Here is a 26545-nt window from a genome sequence, read left to right as displayed (position 1 = left end):
AGCGGAGGGGGGGGGGGGTGGGGGGGGGGGGCACTGAGTGTTGTGATTGACTTTGGCCCTTAAATCCAGAACATTCGCTTTGAAGGACAGGCCTTTACACTTGTGTGCAAAACCGTAAATCCCACAGAGTTTTCCCAAAATTGGGAAAACCTGTCGCCACTTAAACTAATGATTCCCATGAGGTTCAACAGAGTACAGCGGCAAAAGCAATCCCGGCCCTGGTTCGAATCCTCGATGAAACGAACGAAGTAACGTTGTGTGAAATGCTTCATTTAATTTTTTATATATTAAACACCGGAAGTGACAAATGTACCTTTAAAAAAGGGGTTTCTTGAAATAATTTTTTAATTATTTGTGGTTCCTTCAAACCTTTTCCTGGAAACCAATGAGCGGTCAACCAACCACACAAAATGTCACAGTAATAAGCTCGCTGCATCACCGTGGACCAGACGATTCCAGGAAAACCTTTTTTGGTTCACGAGTTATCAAGTGACCACTATATTCGTCGTGTGTGTGTGTGTGTGTGTGTGTGTGTGTGTGTGTGTGTGTGTGTGTGTGTGTGTGTGTGTGTGTGTGTGTGTGTGTGTGTGTGTGTGTGTGTCTGTCTGTCTGTCTGTCTGTCTGTCCGTCCGCAGCTTAACTACCCGATGATATCATCCGATCTTGATGAAACTTGGGTGGGAGGTTGATATCATGATCTAGTTGTGTCCTGCCTAGAGTGGGCGTATTGCGCCCATTGTGGGCGGAGCCACGCCCGAAAAAGATGTCTTTTTAGGGGGTAATCGAGTTCAAGCTACATCTTCTCAAAGGGAGTTTTTTTTTTTTTTGTATACTGAATCGAGGCTCGTGAAAGAGCTAACATTTATTTCACAAACAAATCAACCAGACAAACAAAATATACAAAAAGAGGGAGCGGAAGACAAGATGGGGAGAGAAGGGGAAGCACACAACCACAACATTTGAGAGCAGGGAGAAGTGTGGGAGGGAGAGGGCTTGGGGGCAGGAGGCGTGGGAAGGGGGGGGGGGGGAGGTATAAAACACAAGGGGACTGAAATTAGCGGGGGTAGAAAAGATCAAGGTTTTGGATGGGGGAGGATAAGAGATGGTGGTGAACAGCTGTTTTAAAGACCTGGAGGGTGGAGTGGGATTGAAGAGAGTGAGGGAGTTTGTTCCAGAGGCGGGAGAAAAGAGGAATGAAGGAGTGAAGGTGAGCAGAAAGTCTTGATTTTGGCAGTTTAACCATAAGAGGGTTGCAGGCAGATCTTGTGCGACCTGTAGGAATTTTTGGGGGACAGAGCCCAGAGAGGGCTGGGGGGACAAGGCCAGAGAGGAGTCGGTAGAAGACGAAAAGACCACCAACCTGCCTGCGGTGAGTGAGTGAAAGGCCCTTGGAGTTGGCTTCATCGCGGGAGATTCCAATGATTCTGAACGCTTTGGTTTCAACAGCGTGAAGACGAGCTAGGTGTGAGGTAGGAGCACCAGACCAGAGGGGAGAGCAGTATTCCATAGAGCTGCGGATGAAAGCCTTGTATGTGGTGAGAAGCTCAGGTGTGCTCAGGAGTTGGTGGAATCTGACAGGGGTTTCAGTATTTGGTTAGGCCAATGTCACGTGTCCAGCCCCACGGAGCTCGATTTTTCATTTTCTTTTTTCATTTTTTTAAAAAATTCATTTCATTTTTCACCGAATTTTTGGTATTGTGTAGCTAAGGCCGAAAAATATATATTGGTGGTCTCTGGTCAGTTCAAAGTTCCAGAATTGATGCGGCGATGCGGTTTTTTTTTCTTGTTTTTTTTTTGAAAAGCATGGATATAGAGGTGTTTTTTTGTGTCCTCATGCCTTGCGGTCCTTCTCATCTGCTGTGGCGCAGTCCAGAGAGAAATTAGACAGCCAATGGGACTGGTAGGCCTTTTTTGTAAATAATGAACGCAAGCTTAAGTTATTTTAAAATGTATTTATTCTGAAAATCATTAAATTATTCAAGCATATTATCGACTGCCATTTCGTTCTCGAGATCGCCTCGCCGTACCGTCAAACATTCCAATGCATCGATCGCGTCAACACTGCGCATGCGCAAATGGTCTAACAGGCCGATGGTCTCCCACGATCTCTTCTCCCAGTCCACCAGATTATCAGACACTTACAACTTCATGACAAACGAGATAGGATCCAGGCCTAACTAACGAGACCACCCCCAGCTCTCTAGGCCTTCTGGTTGCTTCACACGAACCCGATAAAGAACGTCTTCGTTTCAATAAATGACAATGTCCAGCCGATTGGATTCATGACGTCACGGCACACAACACGACTCATATCTTTGGAATGGCTGGTTAGTTTGTCGAAATCCAAACGTAGTTTTGTAGGGGAGAACCGTGCGCGAACCTCGATACCAATGGCGACCCTCACAGACCCGTATTTCCTGAGATAGCACGCCGGCCCGGCAACAACAGGCGCGCGCTGTTGTAGGTACCGTTGGAAATTAAAATAAATTGTTGACGCGCAGGGTCAGCGCGGGCATCGATTTTGACCAGAGACCGGAAATATATTTTTCTCGGCCTAACTAACCTCATAACTGATTATACATTATTTTCTATCTCATTTCAAGGTCAGTAATCTTCGTTTTGACATTTCAAGGTCACAAAGGTCAAATTTTCAAAGTTGTCGGAATCGAACCGAATTTTCGGTATTGTGTAGCTAACTAGTCTCATAACAGATAATACATTCCTATTTATATATTTTCAATGTCGGTTTTGACTTTTAAAGGTCACAAAAGACGGCCATTTCAAAGTAGTCCGTCCTTTGTCATTGAATACCGCTCGCTCGTGAACCATCGTCGTCTCCTGACTGGTTTGTTTAACGTGTTTGAAGTTACACTCTTGGGAGGGAGGGGGATTACAAGTTTATATTAAATACGTGAACCTACCTTAAGATGTTTGCTTTTAGGTTTCCGATATAACGACCTCGTCTCGCCGCGGAACCTGGAGCTCATTGCCAACTTGTCCGGGTGCACCGCTCACCGGAAGTTCCCTGACTGTTCAGACACGTGTTTCCACCGACGATACCGCTCTCCCAACGGAACCTGTAACAACCTGCGGCACCCGAGCTGGGGAGCATCTCTCGTTGCATTTGAGCGGCTGATTGGGCCGGAGTATGACAATGGCTTTAACTCGCCACGTGGCAGTGACAAAGGCATCCCCTTATCCAATGGGTACCCTTTGCCACATGCCCGCCTCGTCTCTACAGTATTAGCCGGTGCAGAAACCGTGACGCCGGATCCACGCTACACACACATGTTGATGCAATGGGGTCAGTTCTTGGACCACGACCTCGACCTGACCGTGCCAGCGCTCAGCATGTCACGCTTTAGTGATGGACGCTCGTGCACTGAGGTGTGTGAAACGGAAGCACCTTGTTTTCCCATTGAGGTGCCTGCTGATGACCCACGCTCCCACAGGACCGCTGCAAACAGTTCTGCCATCCATGGTACTCGCACCAATGAAGGGAACAGTGTTGGAGTAACCCTCAAAGAACGTAGAGAATTAGATGAAGAAACGAGAGGAAATGATGTGAGTCACAGTGGCGGGGAAAGTGCCGGAAGAGGACGGGAGGGCAGTCGAGAACATCCTGGAGTTGGTGTCGGAAGACATGGGGGAAGTCACCTCAAGGGGAGTTCATGTATGTTCTTTGCACGGTCCAGTCCTGTATGTGGCAGTGGAATGACTTCTTTTCTACTGAACTCTGCTCTTCCCAGAGAACAAACCAACCACCTGACCGCCTACGTTGATGCCTCCAATGTCTATGGCAGCACAGCTCACGAGGCCTTGGGACTGAGGGATCGGTCCTCGGGCCGTGGACTTCTGCGCGTCGGTCTAACTGCCCGCTCTCTGACCAAGCCTCTTTTGCCTTTTGCCACCGGACCACCTACGGAATGCATGCGAGATGCGAAGGAAAGCTCGGTGCCGTGCTTTCTCGCCGGAGACTTTCGAGCCAACGAGCAAGTGGCTTTGACAGCCATGCATACGCTCTGGATGCGAGAACACAACAGGATTGCTACGCAACTACTGAAGGTACAATTTTCTCAACTCATTCACACCTTTTTAATTTGCATAATTTTTCCACCTCGTTTAGGCGACCATATACTCTTTTTTATTATTGATTTATTCTTTCATACTCTCGAATTGTGCGTCGAATATCATTTCCTTTTCTTCACCACCTTTTATTCTTCACCTTCTCTTGAAGAGATGAGGGCTGTCTAAACACCTGCTCGCCAATTTCTCTCATGGGAATTACATTGCACATATTCTAGCATGTACTACATTAATAACTACATGGTATTCATACAATACTTACCGCACGCAGTCAACTTGATATGAACCAACTCTTCTGTTCTTTTATTAAAGCCTTGATCCAATATGGCGGCATACGGATTACACCATCGCTCCAACCATTACATCACTAAATCACCATCGAAATTTGAGTTAATCATCAATATCTATTGAGTTATTGTGGGGAAATTTAAATAAAAGTCAATTTTAGCCAGTTGAGCACGATTAATGGGAAACCACGAACTCCAGGTTACGACTTGCGCGCATTTAAAAGGAAAGTATGTATTGTTTGCAAATGTGACTGCTCCAGTGGATATGGAGATGAATGAGGAAGAAGGCAGGGAAGGCATGGTTCTCATATTGTTGACTTTTGTCCCTTTCTTCAGCTTAACCCCCACTGGGATGACAGCACTCTATACCAAGAGGCCCGTAAGATCGTAGGTGCACAGATGCAGCACGTCACATACTCCCATTGGCTACCAAAGGTGCTCGGCGAGATTGGGACGCGGCTCCTCGGGCGGTACCCCGGCTACGACCCCAACATCAATGCCGGCATCATCAACTCCTTCGCAACAGCGGCGTTTCGATTTGGCCATACGCTCATCAACCCGATCTTTCTGAGGCTCAATGCAAGCTTCCAGCCAATACCCGAAGGCCACCTTCCTTTGCACAAGGCCTTCTTCTCACCCTTCCGCCTCATATCTGAGGGGGGAATCGACCCATTGCTACGTGGACTTTTTGCTTCAAGCGCCAAAATGAGAGTCCCGTCACAGTTGCTCAACCTCGAGCTCACGGAGCGTCTGTTCCAAATGGCGCATGCGGTGGCGCTCGACCTCGCCGCCATGAACGTTCAGCGTGGAAGAGACCACGGTATTCCTCCGTACAATAAATTCCGCGTCTTCTGCAACCTCTCGGCAGCTGACTCGTTTGACGACCTTCGGAACGAGATTCGGGATGCGCGAGTGCGGCAGAAGCTGGAGCGGTGAGCCACATCTATGGAGATGTTTTTCTTTCTTCATCTCACTTCAGATCTTCATCTTTGCAGTGTTTTATATAAGTTAGTGTTATACCAATTTTTTTGTTGTTGTTTCTACCATGGTAGTCAACTAACAGCATCACAGTATGTAATACGTAGTGCATACCGTTTGAATGAATTCTTGATGAAGGCCACTCTCGTGGAAATATGGAGCCCGAGTCATTATCCTTGAGCCGGAAGTCACTTGTGATTGGTTTGATTATCGGATTTTTACTTGTTGTAGAGTTTAAAAAAAAAAGATTTACAAACTTTGATCACACTTCCTCTTCCCAAATGTCCATCCCCACCTTCCCCTTCCAATCGCTCCGTACCACTTTTTCCCCTTCCCCCTTTATCTACAGCCTTTATGGGACGCCAAAGAATGTAGACCTATGGCCAGCACTTATGGTGGAGGATTTGGTCCGAGGGACGCGTGTGGGTCCCACACTCATGTGTCTCCTCTCGATTCAATTCCAGCGTCTACGGGATGGAGATAGGTAACATTGCCCCTTTCTCATTGGTGATGACACTTATAATGCTACTCGGTAATAAATTGTCAAGGTCTCCTTCACCTTTCTAATCCTTAATTATTTTTATTTTGTTAAATATCTCACCCAGTTTCTTTCCGGAAACACTTCCCAACCCATCTGTGTTACCATGTTTTGGTACCAACAGGTTCTGGTACGAGAAACCGGGCGTTTTCACTCCAGATCAGCTCGCTCAGTTACGTCAAAGTTCCCTTGCACGCATTCTGTGTGACGACGGTGATGACATCACGAGGGTACAGCATGACGTTTTTGCGATGCCTGCCGGCCCAACCAGCTTCGTCGCCTGCGATGATATTCCTCGCATCGACCTTCGACCATGGCAGGACTGCTGCGAGGGTTGGCTTTCATCCCAGCAATTAATTTTACATTTTTGGTTTTCACCGGTCTCGTTCCAATATTAAAATTCTTATTTGATTGAGTTAGAAGAAAATTCACGATAGTAAAACTCCCCCCCGCCCCCCTAAAATGGTCCGTCACTTTAAAAAAATTAATCAGTATTTTAGAAAGTGAGTGTGCCATGTCGTTCTGCATATTTTCTTCCGGAGTCATCACTTCCTGGGAAGACAGACACAGTGAAATTTAAAAAGCAGACTTTGTGGACAGGCCATTCATCTTAAAATCGTTTATGGCAATCGGTGATGGATGGTGGGGGTGAGAACAGCGAAATCTCAGACCGATGAATTTTCGGATGGGAACCAGGAACTGAATCAAATATTTTGTGGCAGTAAAAACGAATGAGCACAGGCAGAGAGTTTTAGTCTTGAACAATATCAACTGCATTCTGCTTGCTTCCATCATTCGTAGCTTATATACACTAATGTGTTGGAGAAGAAGGTATGTCATGTATATATATATAAAACAAGATGTCAAAAAGGTCTTCTGGGAAGTTTTGAAGGGTTAATCATTGGAATGATGTGATGTAATACTGTCATTGAACCATCCCCCCTGTCCTGGCTGTGATGCGTGGTGAGGAAAGTCCAAGTTCTTGATTCCTCAGCCGTTTTGTGACACATTCCCAAAGCCCATGAGCTGAGCAAAGCCGAGGCTGGACCATGCACCCGCCTTTCTGCCCCGACTGCAAGCAATTCCATTAGGTCAGCCCAAAACAAGGGTGCATTCTTGGGCTGCTTTTCAGTATTGGCCAGAGTGGTGACTTCAGCTCCAAGCAGGGAATGTCAGGCCACGCCTAATGTCCTGTGTGACATTAAAATGCTCGGCCCTGTTATATCACGATCCCTCCACGTTTTTGGTGGTAGGTTGTAGACGGCAACCGCCCAGGGTGGTACTACCGTCCTGACCTAGGAGCGTTAAAGTGGTGCCCGGAACCATTTTACACTCTCCGTGTCAAAATTGCTGAGCTTACTTTCTGTCTCACTCAAACTATAGATACCGGCCTAGCTTCAATCTCTTTCTCGCAAACAAACACCATACACTTTTCATCATACACTTTCCTTTCCTTTTATTTAAGGCCTGGCCTCGATGAGGGCTCTATAGTCCGTGCCTGGAACCTCCAACATAAAAAAATAAAATAAATAAACGTGTCAAATTAGCTGTTTTTCAGGGATGCAAAATAACGCAAATTGAGACCTATTTGGATCCTCCTCCTGCTTTCACATGCACTGCACATGGCTTTCACTGCACATGGCTTTCACTGCACATGGCTGTGAGTAGCATCATTGGCTGAGGCCACGGATGTGTCGCTGATGCAACATCCCCTGTTGGTTCGGGCAGGAATTTGAAATTTGTTGAGGGTGCTGGCGATAGCTCACCCATCGGTCAGCTCCGTGGGATCTTTAACGTCCACCAACTAATGCCGGTAGAGAGGGCGCCCAGTTAAACATCCACCTGAGGGATGGTACACACTTTATTTATTTACCACTAGCCGAGTACACCCACCCTCCAGGTGGGTCAAGTTTGCACATCACTTGCTGAAAAAGTATAGTCTGTGTTTTGCAGGAAGACTGTAGATGTTTGCGTGATGTGCGCTTATTAAAAGGTTTGTGATGGTCTAAAGGTCTAAATGGTACGTTCCAATATGAGTTGATGTCTAATGGGTTGAAAGGATCTAATCTATCAAGCATGTAAAAAGGATCTAAAGAGGTCCAAGCTGTCTAATCTGTCTGAAGGGTGTAAGGGGTCTAAATGGTGTTAAGGTTTAAGGGGTCTAAAGGGTATAAAGGTCTAGGAGTTCTCGGGGTCGAAAGGGTATAAAAAATATATAAGGTGAAGGGATCTAAAGGTGTCCAAAAGTGGCAAAAGGGTCTTGATGATCTTGCGGTCTTTTGGGCTTTGGGGTCTTCAGTGTATTTGGGTCTAAAGGTTCTTAAGGGTTTTTGGGTTTTTTGTTTTTGTTTTTTTTGTATACAAGATCGAGGCTCGTGAAAGAGCTAACATTAATCACACAAAAAGTCAAACCGACACACAAAACACAAAAAAACAAGGGGAGCGGCAGACAAGATGGGAAGAGAGGGGGAAGGACACAAACACAACATTTGAGAGCAGGGACATCGGGAGGACTTGGGGGTAGGTGGGAGAGGTATAAAAATATGAATACTGCAAGGACTCTGGGTTGAATTACCGGGGGTAGAAAAGATCAAGGTTTTGGATGGGGGAAGATAAGAGATGGTGGTGAACAGCTGTTTTAAAGACCTGGAGGGAGGAGTGGGATTGAAGGGAGTGGGGGAGTTTGTTCCAGAGGCGGGAGAAAAGGGGAATGAAAGAGTGAAGGTGAGCAGAGAGTCTTGATTTGGGCAGTTTAACCAGAAGAGGGTTGCAGGCAGATCTTGTGCGACCTGAAGGAATATTGGGGGGACAAAGCACAGAGAGAGCTGGGGGAGCAAGGCCGGAGAGGAGTCGGTAGAAGACAGAAAGACCACCAACCTGCCTGCGGTGAGTGAGTGAAAGGCCCTAGGAGTTGACTTCATCGCAGGAGATTCCAATGATTCTGAAAGCTTTGGCCTCAACAGCGTGAAGCCGAGCTGGGTGTGAGGCAGGAGCACCAGCCCAGATGGGGGAACAGTATTCCATTGAGCTGCGGATGAAAGCCTTGTATGTGGTGAGGAGCTCAGGTGTGCCAAGGAAGGACTTCGCACGACGGAGGATGCCCAGTCGGCGACTGGCTTTGGAGGCCAGCTTGGAAATGTGGTTTTCCCAAGAAAGATCATGGCAGATAGTGAGACCCAAAAGCTTGAGCGACAGAACTTCTTGGAGAGGATTGTTGAGAAAGTAGATGGGAGGGTTTTCCAGTCGGTCCTTTCGGAGAGACATTGTAAGAGTGTGAGATTTGTCAGGATTGAAAGACATGTTCCACTTGTTTGACCAGTCTGTGATTTTGTCCAGGTCTGCAGAGAGTGAGGAGGCTGCAGACTGCTGATCTGAGGGATGAGGAATGGAGCGGCAGATAGTGGCGTCATCAGCAAAGAGATAGAGAGGATTTTCCAGAGAGTCGGAGAGATCATTGATGAAGACCAGAAATAGCACAGGGCCCAGAACACTACCTTGGGGAACTCCAGCCAGAACAGGAAGGGGAGATGAGAGAAATCCATTCAGGGCCACACGTTGCCTACGACCAGAGAGGAAGTCCGCAAGCCATGAGTGGAGATTTCCATGAATACCATAGGAGGTGAGTTTGGTGAGCAGAGCTGGGTGCCAGACCGTATCGAAGGCATGTGATATGTCAAGTGAGACAGCTCTGATTTCCTGTTTGGCATTGAGGACCTCCATCCATTGTTGAGACAGCAGAAGCAACATGTCCAGAGTAGAATGACCTGGTCTGAATCCAAATTGATGATCAGAGATCAAGCCATTGGAGAAGAGGAAGGATTTGATATCCGAAGCAATGATGGATTCCATGACTTTGCTGATAATTGGGAGCAGGCTGATTGGTCTGTAGTTGCAAGGATCTGTTTTTGCATCTTTTTTGTGTAAAGCGGTAATGTTTGCTGATTTCCAAGATGCTTGCAGATGACCTTGAGCAAAAGAGAGGGTGAAAAGAACAGAGAGAGGGTGAGATAGAGCGGAAGAGCAGGATTTTAGGACCCTTGGGCTGATGCCATCTGGTCCAGTTGCAGAATGAGTCGAGGTTTGATTAAAAACTTCTCCACCTTGTCAGGAGAGAAGGACACAGAGTCCAGGAGCAGTTGGGTTCGACTGGGAAAGGTGGGAACAGAGAGAGATGGGTTTGGGACACAAGATTTTGAGGCAAACACAGAGTTGAGGCATTCGGCTTTGTCACGTGCGGTGTCAACTGTGTAGCCATTTGAGGTAAGGGAGGGGATGGAGGGGGAACAAACACCAGAAACGGATTTGACCAGACGCCACCAGGATTTGGAGGAAGGAGACAGGTTTGAGAGTTCAATCTTGAGTGTGGAGAGATAGTGCTTCCTGGCACTCCTGAGGGTAGAAACACACTTGTTTCGAGCTTGGTGGAAGGAACTGAGATTGCCTTCATTTGGATTTGCCTTCCAAGACACAAAGGCAAGTTGTTTCAGGGCAACTGCCTCACCACAAGATTCAGTGTACCATGGATGGGAGGAAGGGTAAGACAACTGAAGACGAGATGGGATAAATCTGTGCATGAGAGAGAGCAGTTTGCTTTGGAAGAATTCCCAGGAAGAATTGATGTCAGAGGCATTAGAGATGGGAGACCAGTCCAGTTGGTTGATGGCTGCTTGCAGTTGGTCTTAAGAGTCTTTGGGGTGTTATGAGTCTTCAAAGGTCTAAGGGGTTGCAGCAGTCTAAAGGGTTGAAAGGTACATTCCAATAGTACGTAATGAAGAGACATACGTATAGTCAGGATGCAACTGACATTCAATTCAAACAGTACGTAATAAATAGACATTTAGTCACACGGCTTCACGGACCGTCTGGTTTATGTTTTTTATATAAAGATTGAGTTTGTGTGTCTGCCCAAGTCATAACTTTCTACTACTCGTATTTGAGCTTTTGTCATCAAATCTTCAGCAAACCTTTATTTTGAGAATACGGAGAACACGTATGAATAAAATGTACAATTTATCTTTAACTGTCATTTTCGTCTCGTTTAGTCATGGGGGTTGGGAGGAGTCGGAGCAGTACACAGAGTGAGAAATTGAGTTATTGATGTACAGTGCGACTCCTCCGCTAGGCCGGGGTTCAGGTGGATCAAACCGGAGGAGACAATAACAGGAAGTGACACGAAGGAGTCAGGGATGTTCTGTGGGAGGAAGGATTCTGTTTAACATATGATGTCTAGTTTATCGGCAGCGGCCTGGATTGAGAGCTCTGTCAGGTTAGAACGAATACCTCAGATGTTTGAGGTCCACACACTTATGGACAACGAGGAGTAAATTTTATTTGTGTATAAATATATGTTAAACTTACTTTCCTCTATTATATCGATTATTCTTACTCATTAAATTGTATAATTTGTCATATATTTAGACTTTACACATATGTTTAAGTCATGGTTTCCAGGAATGTAACCTCTGACTTAAATTGATCATTACCAGTGCAGTATATATAAACCAAAATGTGGTATTTTGGGCTTGTGCGTCTCAGATTGCAAGAGCCGTGGACAGTTCAACGTCATTTCTACCCATATCCGTGGCAAAAGGTCACCTGCTTTCAGCTACCCTGAGGAGAACCCCCAAAGTTGGGATCACAGGTAAGAAACCTTGGTTTAACAATCATTGGAAATTATTTTAAACAACATATCCAGTTGCATATTATACAGTATTGCGAACCGTGGTGTCTGTCTCCCGTTTACGGTGGTCGCTTCCCGCGCAGCGTTTGAAAAGCTGCTGATTGGTTATTTTGCATTTTAATTTCACTTTTCTTGATGTAATATAGTCAGTCACTTTATTAACCCTTCCAGTAATCTTTAAAGTCAACACGAACATCTGGGTTAAAGTAGATTTAATACAGATCTTCATGGAGTAACACACAATTTAAAATAGATGTAATTTGCCAGCTTTTTGGATAAATCCAACCTCTGCCGCCCGATGTTGCACCACCATTTTTGTACAAGTAGATCAGAGCTTTGGCCCTGAATGAAACAAAGAGTGCAAAACAATTAACCTTTTTAAAGTCAATGAAATCATTTAAATTTATGAAGCAACTTGAACTTTTCCCATCACTTGGGACGGGTTCCTTTGCTAGAAGGATATGATCTCAGGTTTAGAGTGAACTTGTGGTTGGGTAAAGCAGTACTCGCAACAACCTCACTTTGATTCCATTGTTTACCACCACCTGCAGAATATCCCTTGGGCCTACTGATCGAAATAGCAGCAGTAAAGCTTTCTCTGAGACCCATTGTGTGAGTGAAGACCGGTTTCTTCGGTTTACGGAAAACATGCAGTCTTCCCTCAAAGTGCTCCAAGCACAGGTGGGTGAGCCTGACATCTGTAGGTAAAGCAACAATGGGCACAAAGGATCTTTTTTGAACTGTAATGTTCACTCTGAAAAGATATGATTTAAAGTACTGTATGTCATAAAATGTTTCAGGTAATTATTGATGAATGGGCCTCACCATCAGCCATTATCTTTGTTGGGCGAACCACATATTTGGCCCCTGACACCGACAGGGCATTCCCTGTCGTGCAAAATATTTCCTTGACCCATCTAAACTCGTATCCACCTACAAGGCCTTCATCCACAGCTTGATGGCGTACTGACTGCTCACTTCTCTGGGCTGGTATCGCTGCCTCATATCTTGCTCCGCTTAATGCCATGAAAACCTGGGCCTTAAAGATCATTGGAATCTCCCGTGATGAGGCTGAGTTCCTGGGCCTATCACTTTCACATCACACCGGAGCTTTTGGTGGTCTCTGTCTTCTGCCTCCCACTTTTTCTGGTCTTGCACACTCGGCCCAATCCGTGCTCTGCCCGGCTCTCCACCCTCCAGGTTTCTGAAGGACAGACGTGGTCCACCATCCGCTGCAGATGGAACTCCCAAAATCCAGGATCACTGCTCACCTCCACTCATTAGTTCCTCTTTTTTTTCCCCTACTTGTGGAAAACCTCCTCATTCTTTTCAATTTCGTTCTTCCATCCAGAGTTTCAAGACAGCTATTCACCACCATCTCAGGTGGCTATCCGCATCCACAACCGTTATCTATTCTACGCCTGTCAACCCTCCGCAAGCCCATCTCTTTCCGGTTTTTCCTTCCACTTCTGTGATTGAGAATCTGGTACTATATCCATTCTGTTTAATTTCAGTGTCCTCCCCTCTGCTCTCATTCTTCCCCACATTCCTTATTTGTCCAAGTCTCCCTCTATTTTGTCCCTCATCCCTGCTGTTTCTGTGTCCTCTCCCCTTTTCCTACTGTTCTCTTTGGTTCTCTTACATCCTGATCCGTTGTATCTTGGCTCATCCACGAACCTCGACATTACGTACAGAAACTAGAAGGGACTCGGTAGAGCGCAAACCTCTGCCAAGCTGAACTGTTTGTTTTGTATCCCAATGATAGGCCGGATCTGGATTCGGACCTGAACTAAAATCTAATCGGCTTGTTCTTGTCACCGAGCCAACTCGTCCACCAAGTTTAGTCATAACTTGTCCATAACTTTTTGAGATATCGTGCTATGTATCGCTTTTTGATGGTGAAGAAACACTTAAAAATTAAATAATTCCCGTATCCGAATCCATATTCGAATCTTCACCAAAATAAAATCGATTATCCGCCACGTCTCAGTTCTGTTTCAATTTTCAAACAATATCAGGCATGTCTGTAACTGATATGTGCTTGGGAAATGTGACTGATGTGGCAGCCAATGCATCACAGTCATCAAAATGTTACTCTTCCATATGGGCATCACAGGATCATGATATGATCATGATCATGAAAGAGTTCGTGGAATGTTTACAGTCAGCTCGCTGAGAGTAGCACACAGTTGGGCACCGGATATGGATGGCCATTGGCTCACAGCGAGCTCCTCCGCCCTTTGACAGGTCTTGTTTTAGCCCTGCTAGGTGTCCATATCCAAATACCCGCTGGGGCAACCACACCAGGTGGGAAACCCCCCCACAAAAAACACTTTTTCCTTTAAAAAAATACTTTTTCCATGGACATAAACCAAAATCGAATCGGCTTATTCTTGTCGCTGAACCAACTCATCCACCTAGTTTTGTCACACTCCGTCCACAACGTTTTGAGATATCCTTTGTGGTCCTACTTCTCAATGGTGAAGAATCACTAAAAATTATCGGGTCCGGATCTTCACCAAAATCGAATCAATTCGTCCTTTGCACACACCCGGTTGTGTGTGCAATCTCTCCACCAGGGGAGAGGGGGGGGGGGGGCAGAGAGGGAAGCGTGGCAGAGAGGGAAGCACAACAACAGTAGAGAACAGGGACATCGGTTGATCTGTGGAAGGCAGAGGGCTTTGGGGGAGGAGGCATGGGAAGGGGGGGCGGGGGTGGGTGGGAGAAGTATAAAACACAAGGACTTCCAGGACAGAAGTTGGTATTTCAAAAAAGTGGAATTGGGGTGAAATTAGCGGGGGTAGAAAAGATCAAGGTTTTGGATGGGGGAAGATAAGAGATGGTGGTGAACAGCTGTTTTATAGACCTGGAGTGGGATTGAAGAGAGTGAGGGAGTTTGTTCCAGAGGTGGGAGAAAAGAGGAATGAAGGAGTGAAGGTGAGCAGAAAGTCTTGATTTTGGCAGTTTAACCATGAGAGGGTTGCAGGCATATCTTGTGCGACCTGTAGGAATATTTGCGGGACAGAGCCCAGAGAGAGCTGGGGGGGCAAGGCCAGAGAGGAGTCGGTAGAAGACGGAAAGACCACCAACCTGCCTGCAGTGAGTGAGTGAGAGGCCCTTGGAGTTAGCTTCATCGCGGGAGATTCCAATGATTCTGAATGCTTTGGTTTCAACAGCGTGAAGACGAGCTAGGTGTGAGGTAGGAGCACCAGCCCAGAGGGGAAAGCAGTATTCCATTGAGCTGCGGATGAAAGCCTTGTATGTGGTGAGGAGCTCAGGTCTGCCAAGGAAGGACTTCGCACGACGGAGGATGCCCAGTCGGCGACAGGCTTTGGAGGCCAGATTTGAAATGTGGTTTTCCCAGGAAAGATCATGGCAGATAGTGAGACCCAAAAGCTTGAGTGACAGAACTTCTTGGAGAGGATTATTCAGAAAGTGGATGGAAGGGTTGTCCAGTCCGTCTTTTCGGAGAGACATCGTAAGAGTGTGAGATTTGTCAGGATTGAAAGACATGTTCCACTTGTTTGCCCAGTCTGTGATTTTGTCCAGGTCTGCAGAGAGTGAGGAGGCTGCAGACTGCCGATCTGAGGGATCAAGAATTGAGCGACAGAGAGTAGAGTCATCAGCAAAGAGATAGAGAGGATTTTCAAGAGAGTCAGAGAGATCATTGATGAAGACCAGAAAAAGCACAGGGCCCAGAACACTGCCTTGGGGAACTCCAGCCTGAACAGGAAGAGCAGATGAGAGAAACCCAATCAGGGCCACACGTTGACTACGACTAGAGAGGAAGTCCGCCAGCCATGCGTGGAGATTTCCATGGATACCAAAAGAGGAGAGTTTGGTGAGCAGAGCGGGGTGCCAGACCGTATCGAAGGCACGTGATATGTCAAGGGAGACAGCTCTAATTTCCTATTTGGCATTGAGGACCTCCATCCATTGTTGAGAAAGCAGAAGCAGCATGTCCAGAGAAGAGTGACCAGGTCTGAAACCAAATTGATGATCAGAGATCAAGCCATTGGAGAAGAGGAAAGATTTCATATCTGAAGCAATGATGGATTCCATGACTTTGCTGATAATTGGGAGAAGGCTGATTGGTCTGTAGTTGCTGGGATCTGTTTTTGCACCTTTTTTGTGCAAAGCGGTGATGTTGGCAGATTTCCAAGCAGATGGCAGATGACCTTGAGCAAAAGAGAGGGTGAAGAGAACAGAGAGAGGGAGTGAAAGAGTGGAAGAACAGGATTTTAGGACCCGTGGGCTGATGCCGTCAGGTCCAGTTGCAGAATCAGAGTCGAGGGTTGACGGAAACTTTTCCACCTTGTCAGGAGGAAAGGACACAGAGTCCAGGAGCAGCTGGGTACGACTGGGTACGGTGGGTACAGAGAGGGATGGGTTTTGGACACAAGATTTAGAGGCAAACACAGAGTTGAGGCATTCAGCTTTTTCACGTGCGGAGTCAGCCGTGTGGCCGTTTGAGGTGAGGGAGGGGATGGAGGGGGAACAAACACCAGAAACAGATTTGACCAGACGCCCCCAGGATTTGGAAGAGGGAGACAGATAAGAGAGTTCTGTCCTGAGAACGGAGAGATATTGTTTCCTGGCTCTCCTGAGGGTGGACACACACTTGTTTCGGGCTTTGTGGAAGGAAATGAGATTTCCTTCCGTTGGATTTGCTTTCCAGGAGACGAAAGCAAGTTGTTTCTGGGCAATAGCCTCACCACAAGATTCCGTGTACCATGGACGGGAGGAAGGGTATGACAACTGAAGACGAGATGGGATAAATCTGTGCATGAGAGAGAGCAATTTACTTTGGAAGAATTCCCAGGATGAGTTGATGTCAGAGGCGGTAGAGATGGGAGACAAGTCCAGATGATTGGTGGCTGCTTGAAGACCGTGCCAGTTGGCCTGAGTGAAATGCCAGACTCGTCGACGCTGAGGAGGCTCTCTGAGAATGGTCAGAGAGATGTCCACTTTAACAAGCACATGATCAGATGAGCCGATTGGAGCAGAAGAAGAGCAGCAGACATTTTCACGGAAGTTAGTCATAACCAAGTCCAGAAGAGAAGATGCTCCGTTGACTGAGATCCGGGTCGGGAAATTGACAGATTGTGTCAGTCCCAGTGAGTCACAGAAGTCCTTTGCTGAAGAGCCATGGCTGGTGAGAGAGGTACCCACACCCAGCCAACTGGCATGGTGACAATTGAAATCACCACATATGAGGAAGAGAGAGTTGGGATGGGTAGATAGAAGTTGGTCCATATTATCAGACAGCGAGATGTCGATGGAGTCATCACTGTTTGGTGGACGGTACAACACACATATGAACAAAAGGTGGGAGCGAAGGGGAAGCCGTCGCCAAAGGTATTCCTGGGGGTGAGGTGGAGAGAGGGCAGTGCAGGGCGAGTGAGGAAGAGTTTTTTATAAAGATAGCAACCCCCCCTCCAGGACGAGGCTCAGGTCTATCATACCGGAGGAGGGAGTAACCTGGGAGAGATACCAAGGAATCAGAGACATCATGAAGGAGGAAAGTTTCTGTTAAGCAGATCACGTCTGGTTTGTCAGAAGCAACCTGTATGGAGAGATCAGTCAAGTTTGAGTGAAGGCCCCGGATGTTTGAGGTCCATACTGTTGAAGAAGAGGAAGGGGGAGCATCGGATACAGAACAGGGGGGGGGGGGCGGTAGGGTAAGATGTGGAAGTGGAGGAAGAGGTAGGGAGAGCTGTTGAAGGTGTGTCAGAGATTTCAGAATAGCTTGGAGAAAGGGAAGAATGGGGCGGACAAAAGGTTTGATGGTGAATGGGTGAGGCGCAGTGAGGTGTTATTTGAGGAGGGGAAAGAGTGAGGCAGAAGGTTGAGGGAGATGAAGGTGAAAGTTGGAAGGGGGAAGAAGTGGGGAGGACGCTTTGAGGAGGAGGGGTGAGAGGGGAGTCTAGGAGGGGAGGAGTGAGGGAGAGTCTCGGAGGGGAGGGGTGTGGGGGGAGTTTAGGAGGGAAGGGGCAAGGGGGGAGATTTGAAAGAGATGGGTGATGGGGATGATTTGGAGGGGAGGGGCAAGGGGGTAGATTTAGAGGGGAGGGGTGATGGGGAAGTTTTGGAGGGGAGGGGAGGGGCAAGGGGGGAGATTTGGAGGGAAGGGGTGATGGGGAAGATTTGGAGGGGAGGGGCAAGGAGGAAGATTTGAAAGGGATGGGTGATCGGGAATATTTGGAGGGGAAGGGCAAGGGGGAATATTTGAACGAGATGGGTGATGGGGAAGATTTGGAGGGGAGGGGTGAGATTGGATTTTGAAAAATGTATGATTAATGGGAAACTGTGGCGTACACGAAAGCCCACTGGCGTGGTGACATCATTCCGCGCACCAAGTGGGCGGCGGCCACGCCCGAGGGGTAGGCGTGGCCTCAGGATATACACCGGGCGCGCAGCCCGGAGCGCGCCAGTGCTACAGTGACCTCTTTGGAATAAAGAACTATAAACTTACCGCGTTGCCCGCTTCCTCCTTGGTAGCAAGTCGCGCGCGTAGCACCGCGTGCTTCATTGGTGACCCCGACGTGATGACAGCCGTCTTCGGGATGTCCTCCGGCCTGACAGGGACCTGATGGTAGCCGCGTACGAGGTCTACCTTTGAAAAGAAGGACATCCCCGCTAACCGGGCGGAGAAGTCCTGGATGTGGGGGACGGGGTAGCGGTCGGGGGTGGTGGCGTCTTTGAGGCGCCGGTAGTCCCCGCACGGTCGCCATCCCCCGCCGGGCTTGGGCACGATGTGGAGCGGGGACGCCCACGCGCTCTCGGAGCGCCGCACGATGCCGAGCCGCTCCAGCGTAGCGAACTCCGCTTTAGCGAAGGTCTTGAGACCTTCGAGTCAAAAATATGTTTGAGGACGCTGAAGGATGGGTGGAGTTCTGGAGAGTTTAGGGAATGTATGAAAGAGGCACTGTAACTGTAAGAGATGGAATTTTTTTTGGAATGAATAGATTTGGTGAGCAAGTCGAAAGCATCCTTTTATAGAAGAAGAAAAAGGTGTTATAGTATATGACAGAATACAGTTCTTCAGGGGACAGTTGAAACATTTTTTAACGACGTGAACACGTGATAACGAACAACGTGGTCGAAGAACGAACGAACAAATAAGAACGAACAATGGATAAGAACAGAGAAGGGAATTTTTATTTTTTATTTTTTTTGAGTTGAGATGAAAAACAGAGACAGAGACCGAACGTGAAACGTGAAAAATAGAGACCGAAAGTAATTGCGAGCGCAATCGAAGAAACCGCTGACAGAAACAAAGCCTCAAGCCAAGGTCAGACACGGGAGCCTACTAGTACTACACTAGGCCTCAGAATACGCGACACGAACTAACCGACGATTCTGTACACAGGTATGAAAAACCAACACCAAGAATACTATTAAAGACACACCAATAGTTACACACACCGAAGGAAAGATACAGTTTCGACAAAAACACAATTGTGAAAAGTTACTTAACTTCGAAAGCGTGCGCGCATGGACAGCTTTGAAGAGATGTGACCTCCAATCTTGCGCAAACATCCTGTTTGCAGGATGTTGGGGGTGTTGGCATGCTTGCCACGCTTACAAAGTGAGAGTTGGTGACGCTTTAGACAGAAATTAATAATTTGCTCAGGCCATGAGCTGGAGGAAGAGGAAGAGGGTCAGGATGCTAAAGTGGAGCGAGACGTTGGAGCATTACCTGCATTTTGTTAATTTGAAGGTTAGTCGACTTGAGACCGGAACTTTATCAAATATTTTGTTCCAAATGAATGGCTTAGATGCTTTCCTGCACTTTTGTGTTTGTGGTTCGAATCCCGATCAAGGCACGTTTATAAATAAGAAGTCGTGACTTGGTAATGTTACCATTTTGTGAAAATTTTACTTGATTGCTATTTTACTTTTTAATAAAACTTGGTCGCTTTACTCTAAATCACATGTTTTTCGCATGTTTCACTTCATTTTACCTCCTCATTGACACTCACAGGTAGACATGCAATATGTTTGTGAAGTATAACATGGTGTATTCTGATTAAACCAGTCAGCGAAGCGACAGGTAGGCACACCTAGCGGGTGCGCTGGAAGCATTTCAGGACTGGGGTGCATAAAAGAAAAACCATGAAAAGAGCATTTTTCATTACCAAAGGGCACCTTTTCACCAAAAAGGAGCCTCCCTCATGAATAAAATGGTCACTTTTCACCATGAAAAGGGCACTCATTCTATTACTTAAAAAAAACTGACTCTACCTTCCATAAAGAGTGTCTTTCTCCACTCTTGATGCTTCTTTGAGAATTTTGTATTTTTCTTTTTACTTCATTTTTAGGGGTGGGAGGGGGGAGGGGGAGTAGCAAAAAATACCCCCCCCCCTCCCCCCACAAACATTTTCATGCCCACCCCCCTCCACCCCATTCTTCCCGCACCCTTGTTCCTTACTAAAAATTGAGGGAGATACTTATGAAGACGGAGTTGTGGCTTTGCTCAAGACTGATGTAAAAGTTTTTCCTTTCTATGAAATGTTGAAATCCCAGTTTACATATGAAGGATTTGGGAAGTGACGAGAACAATTGCAAAAAAGGAAAATGGAACCCAACTTTGTCCAAGGTGTAGCAAACTGGCGGTGGATCTACTTGAGGTAATGATGTTTTAAAAGTTGCAGACAAGTGTTAACAGACAGGCTTACAATGCTTGGAAGGAACAAAGCAAACTGTTTATTATTGCACTCAAAGTTGTACAAGAAAAAGAGACACAGGACTTGGTTATTTGGCTGATTGTGCCTGTACTTTATCCACACCCTATCGACTTAATCGATTTTCTTATCTTCGATGTACAAACCGCATTCTTCCCAATTACTTTGATACAACATCTACAAGCAGTGAATTTAGCCTAAGCTCCAAATCCGAATAGTCTATGTTGGTCAAACATTAGACTAGTTATTAACTTTTCAGTGTCAGTTTGAAAGTGTCGAGGTTTCTGTTCCTGTACCTGACGTATTTAACCATACCCCAATTGTTCTGGGTCTGAGTTGCAAGGTGATGGTTTGTTTCCTTTGCCTTGACAGATACGCAAGCTCCAGCACCAGATGGCGGTGGATCAAGCAACATGCACAGATATGAGAGGAGAGAGGCACATGGAAGGTGAAAGTTGGCATCGCGATTCCTGCAAGCTATGCGAGTGTAAGGTACGTTTCCTGTCACAGCACCAGAGATCTGCACTTATGATCCGCTCGACAGAAAGAGTTGGAAACTGGTGGCTGTACTCAAGGGGTGCACAGGAAGGTCTTAGTCGGTAGTTTTTATTTAAGTCCGTGTTATTGTACAGGGGGGGGGGGGGGGGAGGGGAGAGAGCACCTCAATTATTTATTTATTTTAACCAGAGGGCACTCCCGCCCTCCCGGCTCTCGAGGTGGGAGTGTACCCTTCTCGGCCCACCTATGGTGGGCATTGTGCTGCGGCGATTTCTTGGAAATGCACGTTATCATTATTGAAAGAAATGTTGTCGATGACAACAAATAACTAGATGGTATTCATAAAATACTTACCCTGTGCAGGCAACTTGGTGCAAGCCAACTCTTCTGTTTTTGAACTTTTTTTTTTCTTTGATCCAATATGGCTGCCAGACCACGTGAGCAATTACATCATAAATTATATATATATATATATATATATATATACATATATATATATATATATATGCACACTACATGGTCAATAGTATGCGGACACCCCTTATAATTTGTGGATTCAGCTGTTTCAGCCACACCCATTGCTGACAGGTATATACAGTCATGTGAAAAAGTAAGTACACCCCATGTAAAGTTTTGACTTTTTCAACATATTTCAACATACAGCTATTTGATCTTCATCTCAACAATATTGATAGATAAAGGTGATATAATATAACAAATATCATGAAACATTTACATTTTGTCGTCCATTGTATAACTTAAATAAACATAAATGCAAATTTTGCATGTGGAAAAAGTAAGTACACCCCGACATTTATCACTACTTCAAATACCTAAAATTAGAATCAGGTGCACCCGCTCAGGTGCAAATGATTAGAACATCGTTAGAGGGGATCTTGGAGGAACCTATCTTATTTAAACCTCAGACATTTAGTTTGCTCTTTGTTGTTGAAGTGTGCGGCGTCACCATGCCGAGATCAAAATAGCTATCTGAGGCCTTCAGAAAGAAGGTTATAGATGCCTACGAGTCTGGGAAGGGATTTAAAAAGATCTCCAAACAATTTGAAATCAATCATTCGACTGTCCGGAAGATCATCTACAAGTGGAGAAGATTCCAAACAACTGCCAACTTGTTCAGGCCAGGCCGCCCCAGCAAGTTCAGCCCGAGAGCAGACGGCAAGATGCTGAAAGAAGTCTCGAAGAACCCCAGAATGTCATCACGGGACCTACAGGTAGCTCTTGCCACTGTTGATGTCAAAATGCACACGTCTACCATTAGAAAGAGGCTGCACAAATTTGATCTACATGGGAGGTGTGCCAGGAGGAAACCTTTGCTGTAGAGAAAGAACATCAGGGCAAGACTAAAGTTTGCCAATGAACACCGAGGCAAAGACCAGCACTTCTGGGACAATGTGCTCTGGAGAGATGAGTCAAAGGTAGAGCTATTTGGCCACAGTACCAGAAGACATGTTTGGCGAAAACCAAAGACAGCATTTGACCACAAGAACCTGATACCAACTGTAAAGTATGGTGGTGGAAATATTATGGTTTGGGGCAGCTTTGCTGCATCAGGGCCTGGGAAGCTCACAATCATAGAATCCACTATGAATTCTTCATTGTACCAGAGGGTGCTTGAGTATAATGTGAGGCCATCTGTCGGAAAGATGAAGCTCAACCGAAGGTGGACCTTGCAACATGACAATGATCCTAAACATACCAGTAAATCCACCAAGGAATGGCTGAAAAGAAAGAAATGGAGGGTTCTGGAATGGCCAAGTCAAAGCCCAGATATAACTCCCATTGAGATGTTGTGGGGGGATTTGAAACGAGCTGTGCAGGCAAAAACCCCTCAAACATCGCACAGCTGAAAGAATTCTGTATGGAGGAGTGGGCAAAAATTTCTCCCAGTCGATGTCAGAGAGTGGTAGACAGTTATAAGAAACGGCTACTTGAGGTTGTTTCTGCCAAAGGGGGCAATTTTTATTTTTATTTTTATTTTTTTTTTGTATACAAGATCGAGGCTCGTGAAAGAGCGAACATTAATCACACAGAAAGACAAACAGACACACAAAACAAATAACATCGGGAGCGGTAGACAAGATGGGGAGAGGGGGAAGGACACAAACACAACATTTGAGAGCAGGGACCGAGAGACATGGAGACATCGAGAGAACTGTGGGAGGGAGAGGGCTTTGGGGGGGAGGCATGGGAAGGGGGGGGGGGGGGTGGGAGAGGTATAAAACATATGGACACTGCCAAGACTTCCAGGAAAGAAGTTGGAATTTCAAACAAGGTGGATCTGGGGTGAATTAGTGGGGGTAGAAAAGATCAAGGTTTTGGATGGGGGAAGATAAGAGATGGTGGTGAACAGCTGTTTTGAAGACCTGGAGGGAGGAGTGTGATTGAAGTGAGTGTGGGAGTTTGTTCCAGAGGTGGGAGAAAAGAGGAATGAAAGAGTGAAGGTGAGCAGAGAGCCGAGATTTCGGCAGTTTAACCATCAGAGGGTGGCTGGCAGATCTTGTGCGACCTGTAGGAATATTTGGGGGACAGAGCACAGAGAGAGCTGGGGGAGCAAGGCCGGAGAGGAGTCGGTAGAAGACAGAAAGACCACCTACCTGCCTGCGGTGAGTGAGTGAAAGGCCCTCAGAGATAGCTTCATCGCGGGAGATTCCAATGATTCTGAAAGCTTTGGATTCAACAGCGTGAAGCCGAGCCAGGTGTGAGGCAGGAGCACCAGCCCATAGGGGAGAACAGTATTCCATTGAGCTGCGGATGAAAGCCTTGTATGTGGTGAGGAGCTCAGGTGTGCCTAGGAAGGACTTCGCACGACGGAGGATGCCCAGTCGGCGACTGGCTTTGGAGGCCAGCTTGGAAATGTGGTTTTCCCAAGAAAGATCATGGCAGATGGTGAGACCCAAAAGCTTGAGCGACAGAACTTCTTGGAGAGGATTGTTGAGAAAGTAGATGGGAGGGTTGTCCAGTCGATCTTTTCGGAGAGACATAGTAAGAGTGTGAGATTTGTCAGGATTGAAAGACATGTTCCACATGTTTGACCAGTCTGTGATTTTGTCCAGGTCTTCAGAGAGTGAGGAGGCTGCAGACTGCCGATCTGAGGGAAGAGGAATGGAGCGGCAGAGAGTGGAGTCATCAGCAAAGAGATACAGAGGATTTTCCAGAGAGTCGGAGAGATCATTGATAAAGACCAGAAAAAGCACAGGGCCCAGCACACTGCCTTGGGGAACTCCAGCCTGAACGGGAAGGCGAGATGAGAGAAATCCATTCAGGGCCACACGTTGACTACGACCAGAGAGGAAGTCCGCAAGCCATGCATGGAGATTTCCATGGATACCATAGGAGGAGAGTTTGGTGAGCAGAGCTGGGTGCCAGACCGTATCGAAGGCACGTGATATGTCAAGGGAGACAGCTCTGATTTCCTGTTTGGCATTGAGGACCTCCATCCATTGTTGAGACAGCAGAAGCAGCATGTCCAGAGTAGAGTGACCTGGTCTGAAACCAAATTGATGATCAGAGATCAAGCCATTGGAGAAGAGGAAAGATTTCATATCCGAAGCAATGATGGATTCCATGACTTTGCTGATAATTGGGAGCAGGCTGATTGGTCTGTAGTTGCAAGGATCTGTTTTTGCACCTTTTTTGTGTAAAGCGGTAATGTTTGCTGATTTCCAGGATGCTGGCAGATGACCTTGAGCAAAGGATAGGGTGAAAAGAACAGAGAGAGGGTGAGATAGAGCGGCAGAGCAGGATTTTAGGACCCGTGGGCTGATGCCATCAGCATCAGTTGCAGAATCAGAGTCGAGGTTTGACAAAAACTCCTCCACCTTGTCAGGAGAGAAGGTCACAGAGTCCAGGAGCAGTTTGGTTCGACTGGGAAAGGTGGGAACAGAGAGAGATGGGTTTGGGACTAAGGATTTTGAGGCAAACACAGAGTTGAGGCATTCGGCTTTGTCACGTGCGATGTCAACTGTGTGGCGATTTGAGGTAAGGGAGGGGATGGAGGGGGAATAAACACCAGAAACGGATTTGACCAGACGCCACCAGGATTTGGAGGAAGGAGACAGGTTTGAGAGTTCATTCTTGAGTGAGGAGAGATAGTGCTTCCTGGCACTCCTGAGGGTAGACACACACTTGTTCCGAGCTTGGTGGAAGGAACTGAGATTTCCTTCAGTTGGATTAGCCTTCCAAGAGGCAAAGGCAAGTTGTTTCAGGGCAACTGCCTCACCACAAGATTCAGTGTACCATGGACGGGAGGAAGGGTAAGACAACTGAAGGCGAGATGGGATAAATCTAAGCATGAGAGAGATCAGTTTGCTTTGGAAGAATTCCCAGGAAGAATTGATGTCAGAGGCAGTGGAGATGGGAGACCAATCCAGACGATTGATGGCTGCTTGAAGACCGTCCCAGTCGGCCTGAGTGAAATGCCAGACTCGCCGACGCTGAGGAGGCTCTCTGAGAATGGCCAGAGAGATGTCCACTTTGACAAGCACATGATCAGAAGAACCGATTGGAGCAGAAGAAGAGCAGCAGACATTAGCAGGGAAGTTAGTCATAACCAAGTCTAGAAGAGAAGATACTCCATTGGCTGAGATCCGGGTCGGGAAATTGACAGATTGTGTCAATCCCAGTGAGTCACAGAAGTCCTTTGCTGAGGTGCCATGACTGGTGAGAGAGGAACCCACACCCAACCAGGTGGCATGATGACAATTGAAGTCACCACATATGAGGAAGAGAGAGTTGGGATGAGTGGATAGAAGTTGGTCCATGTTGTCAGACAGTGAAATGTAGATGGAGTCATCACTGTTTGGGGGACGGTACAGAACACATATGAACAAAAGGTGGGAGCGGAGAGGAAGCCGTAGCCAGAGGTACTCCTGGGGGTGAGGAGGAGAGAGGGCAGTGCAAGGAGAGTGAGGAAGAGAGTTTTTGATAAAGATAGCCACCCCACCACCAGGCCGAGGCTCAGGTCTATCATACCGGAGGAGGGAGTAACCAGGAAGAGATATTAAGGAATCAGAGACATCTTGAAGGAGGAAAGTCTCTGTTAAGCAGATCAAGTCTGGATTGTCAGAAGCAACCTGTATGGAGAGATCAGTCAGGTTTGAGCGAAGGCCCCGGATGTTTGAGGTCCATACCGTTAATGAAGAGAGAGGGGGAGCATCGGGTACAGGACAGGGGAGGGGAGGAGTAGGGTAAGATGAAGGATGAGAGGGGGAGGTAGGGAGAGCAGTTGTTAGTGTGTCAGCGATTGCAGAAGAGTTCCAAGAAAGGGAAGGATGAGGAGGATGAAAGGTTTGAAGGTGAAAGGATGAGGCACAGAGAGGGGTTGTTTGAGGGGGGGCAGAGGAAAGAAGAAGGTTGGGGGGGGGGGGTGGAGGTATGAGATAGAAGGGAGACGAAGTGGTGAGGAGGCAGCTTTGAGGAGGAGGGGGGAGGAGGGAGAATTGGAGAGGAATGGTATGGGGGAAGATTTGAATGGGAGGGGTTGGGGGGGAGTTTTGAAGGGGAGGAGTGAGGGGGGAGTTTAGGAGGGGAAGGGCAAGGGGGGAGTTCAGGAGTGGAAGGGCAAGGGGGGAGTTCAGGAGTGGAGGGGTAGGGGGGGGGAGTTTAAGAGTGGCGGGGCAAGGGGGGAGTTTAGGAGTGTAGGTGCAAGGGGAGGGATTTGGATGGGAGGGGCAAGAGGGGAGTTTAGAAAGTGGATGATTAATGAAAGACGAACATTGAAAACAAATTGGGTTTGTTGTGATTTTCAAGTTAGCAATCCGGTTCAGGATGA

At 47.0% G+C, this 26545-nt stretch overlaps 1 protein-coding gene across 2 annotated transcripts in view; it reads left to right on the top strand.

Moving 5' to 3' along the window:
- Window positions 1–26545, top strand: part of LOC137439111 (peroxidasin homolog) — a 106959-nt gene that overhangs the window by 71116 nt on the left and 9298 nt on the right. For both annotated transcript variants that reach the window (XM_078767767.1, XM_078767768.1), the window contains 7 exons: window positions 2942–4065; window positions 4710–5305; window positions 5701–5835; window positions 6014–6222; window positions 11425–11530; window positions 12121–12250; window positions 20629–20748. In XM_078767767.1, the coding sequence (XP_078623893.1) occupies window positions 2942–4065; window positions 4710–5305; window positions 5701–5835; window positions 6014–6222; window positions 11425–11530; window positions 12121–12250; window positions 20629–20748 (2420 nt within the window). The remainder of the gene's footprint in view (window positions 1–2941; window positions 4066–4709; window positions 5306–5700; window positions 5836–6013; window positions 6223–11424; window positions 11531–12120; window positions 12251–20628; window positions 20749–26545) is intronic.

The sequence above is a fragment of the Myxine glutinosa genome, chromosome 13, assembly GCF_964187855.1.
Source record: "Myxine glutinosa chromosome 13, kmMyxGlut1.1, whole genome shotgun sequence".
In the NCBI taxonomy this organism is placed as follows: Eukaryota; Metazoa; Chordata; class Myxini; order Myxiniformes; family Myxinidae; genus Myxine; species Myxine glutinosa.
Note: the sequence above shows the minus strand (reverse complement) of the source record. Positions and strands in the feature narration are given on the sequence as shown.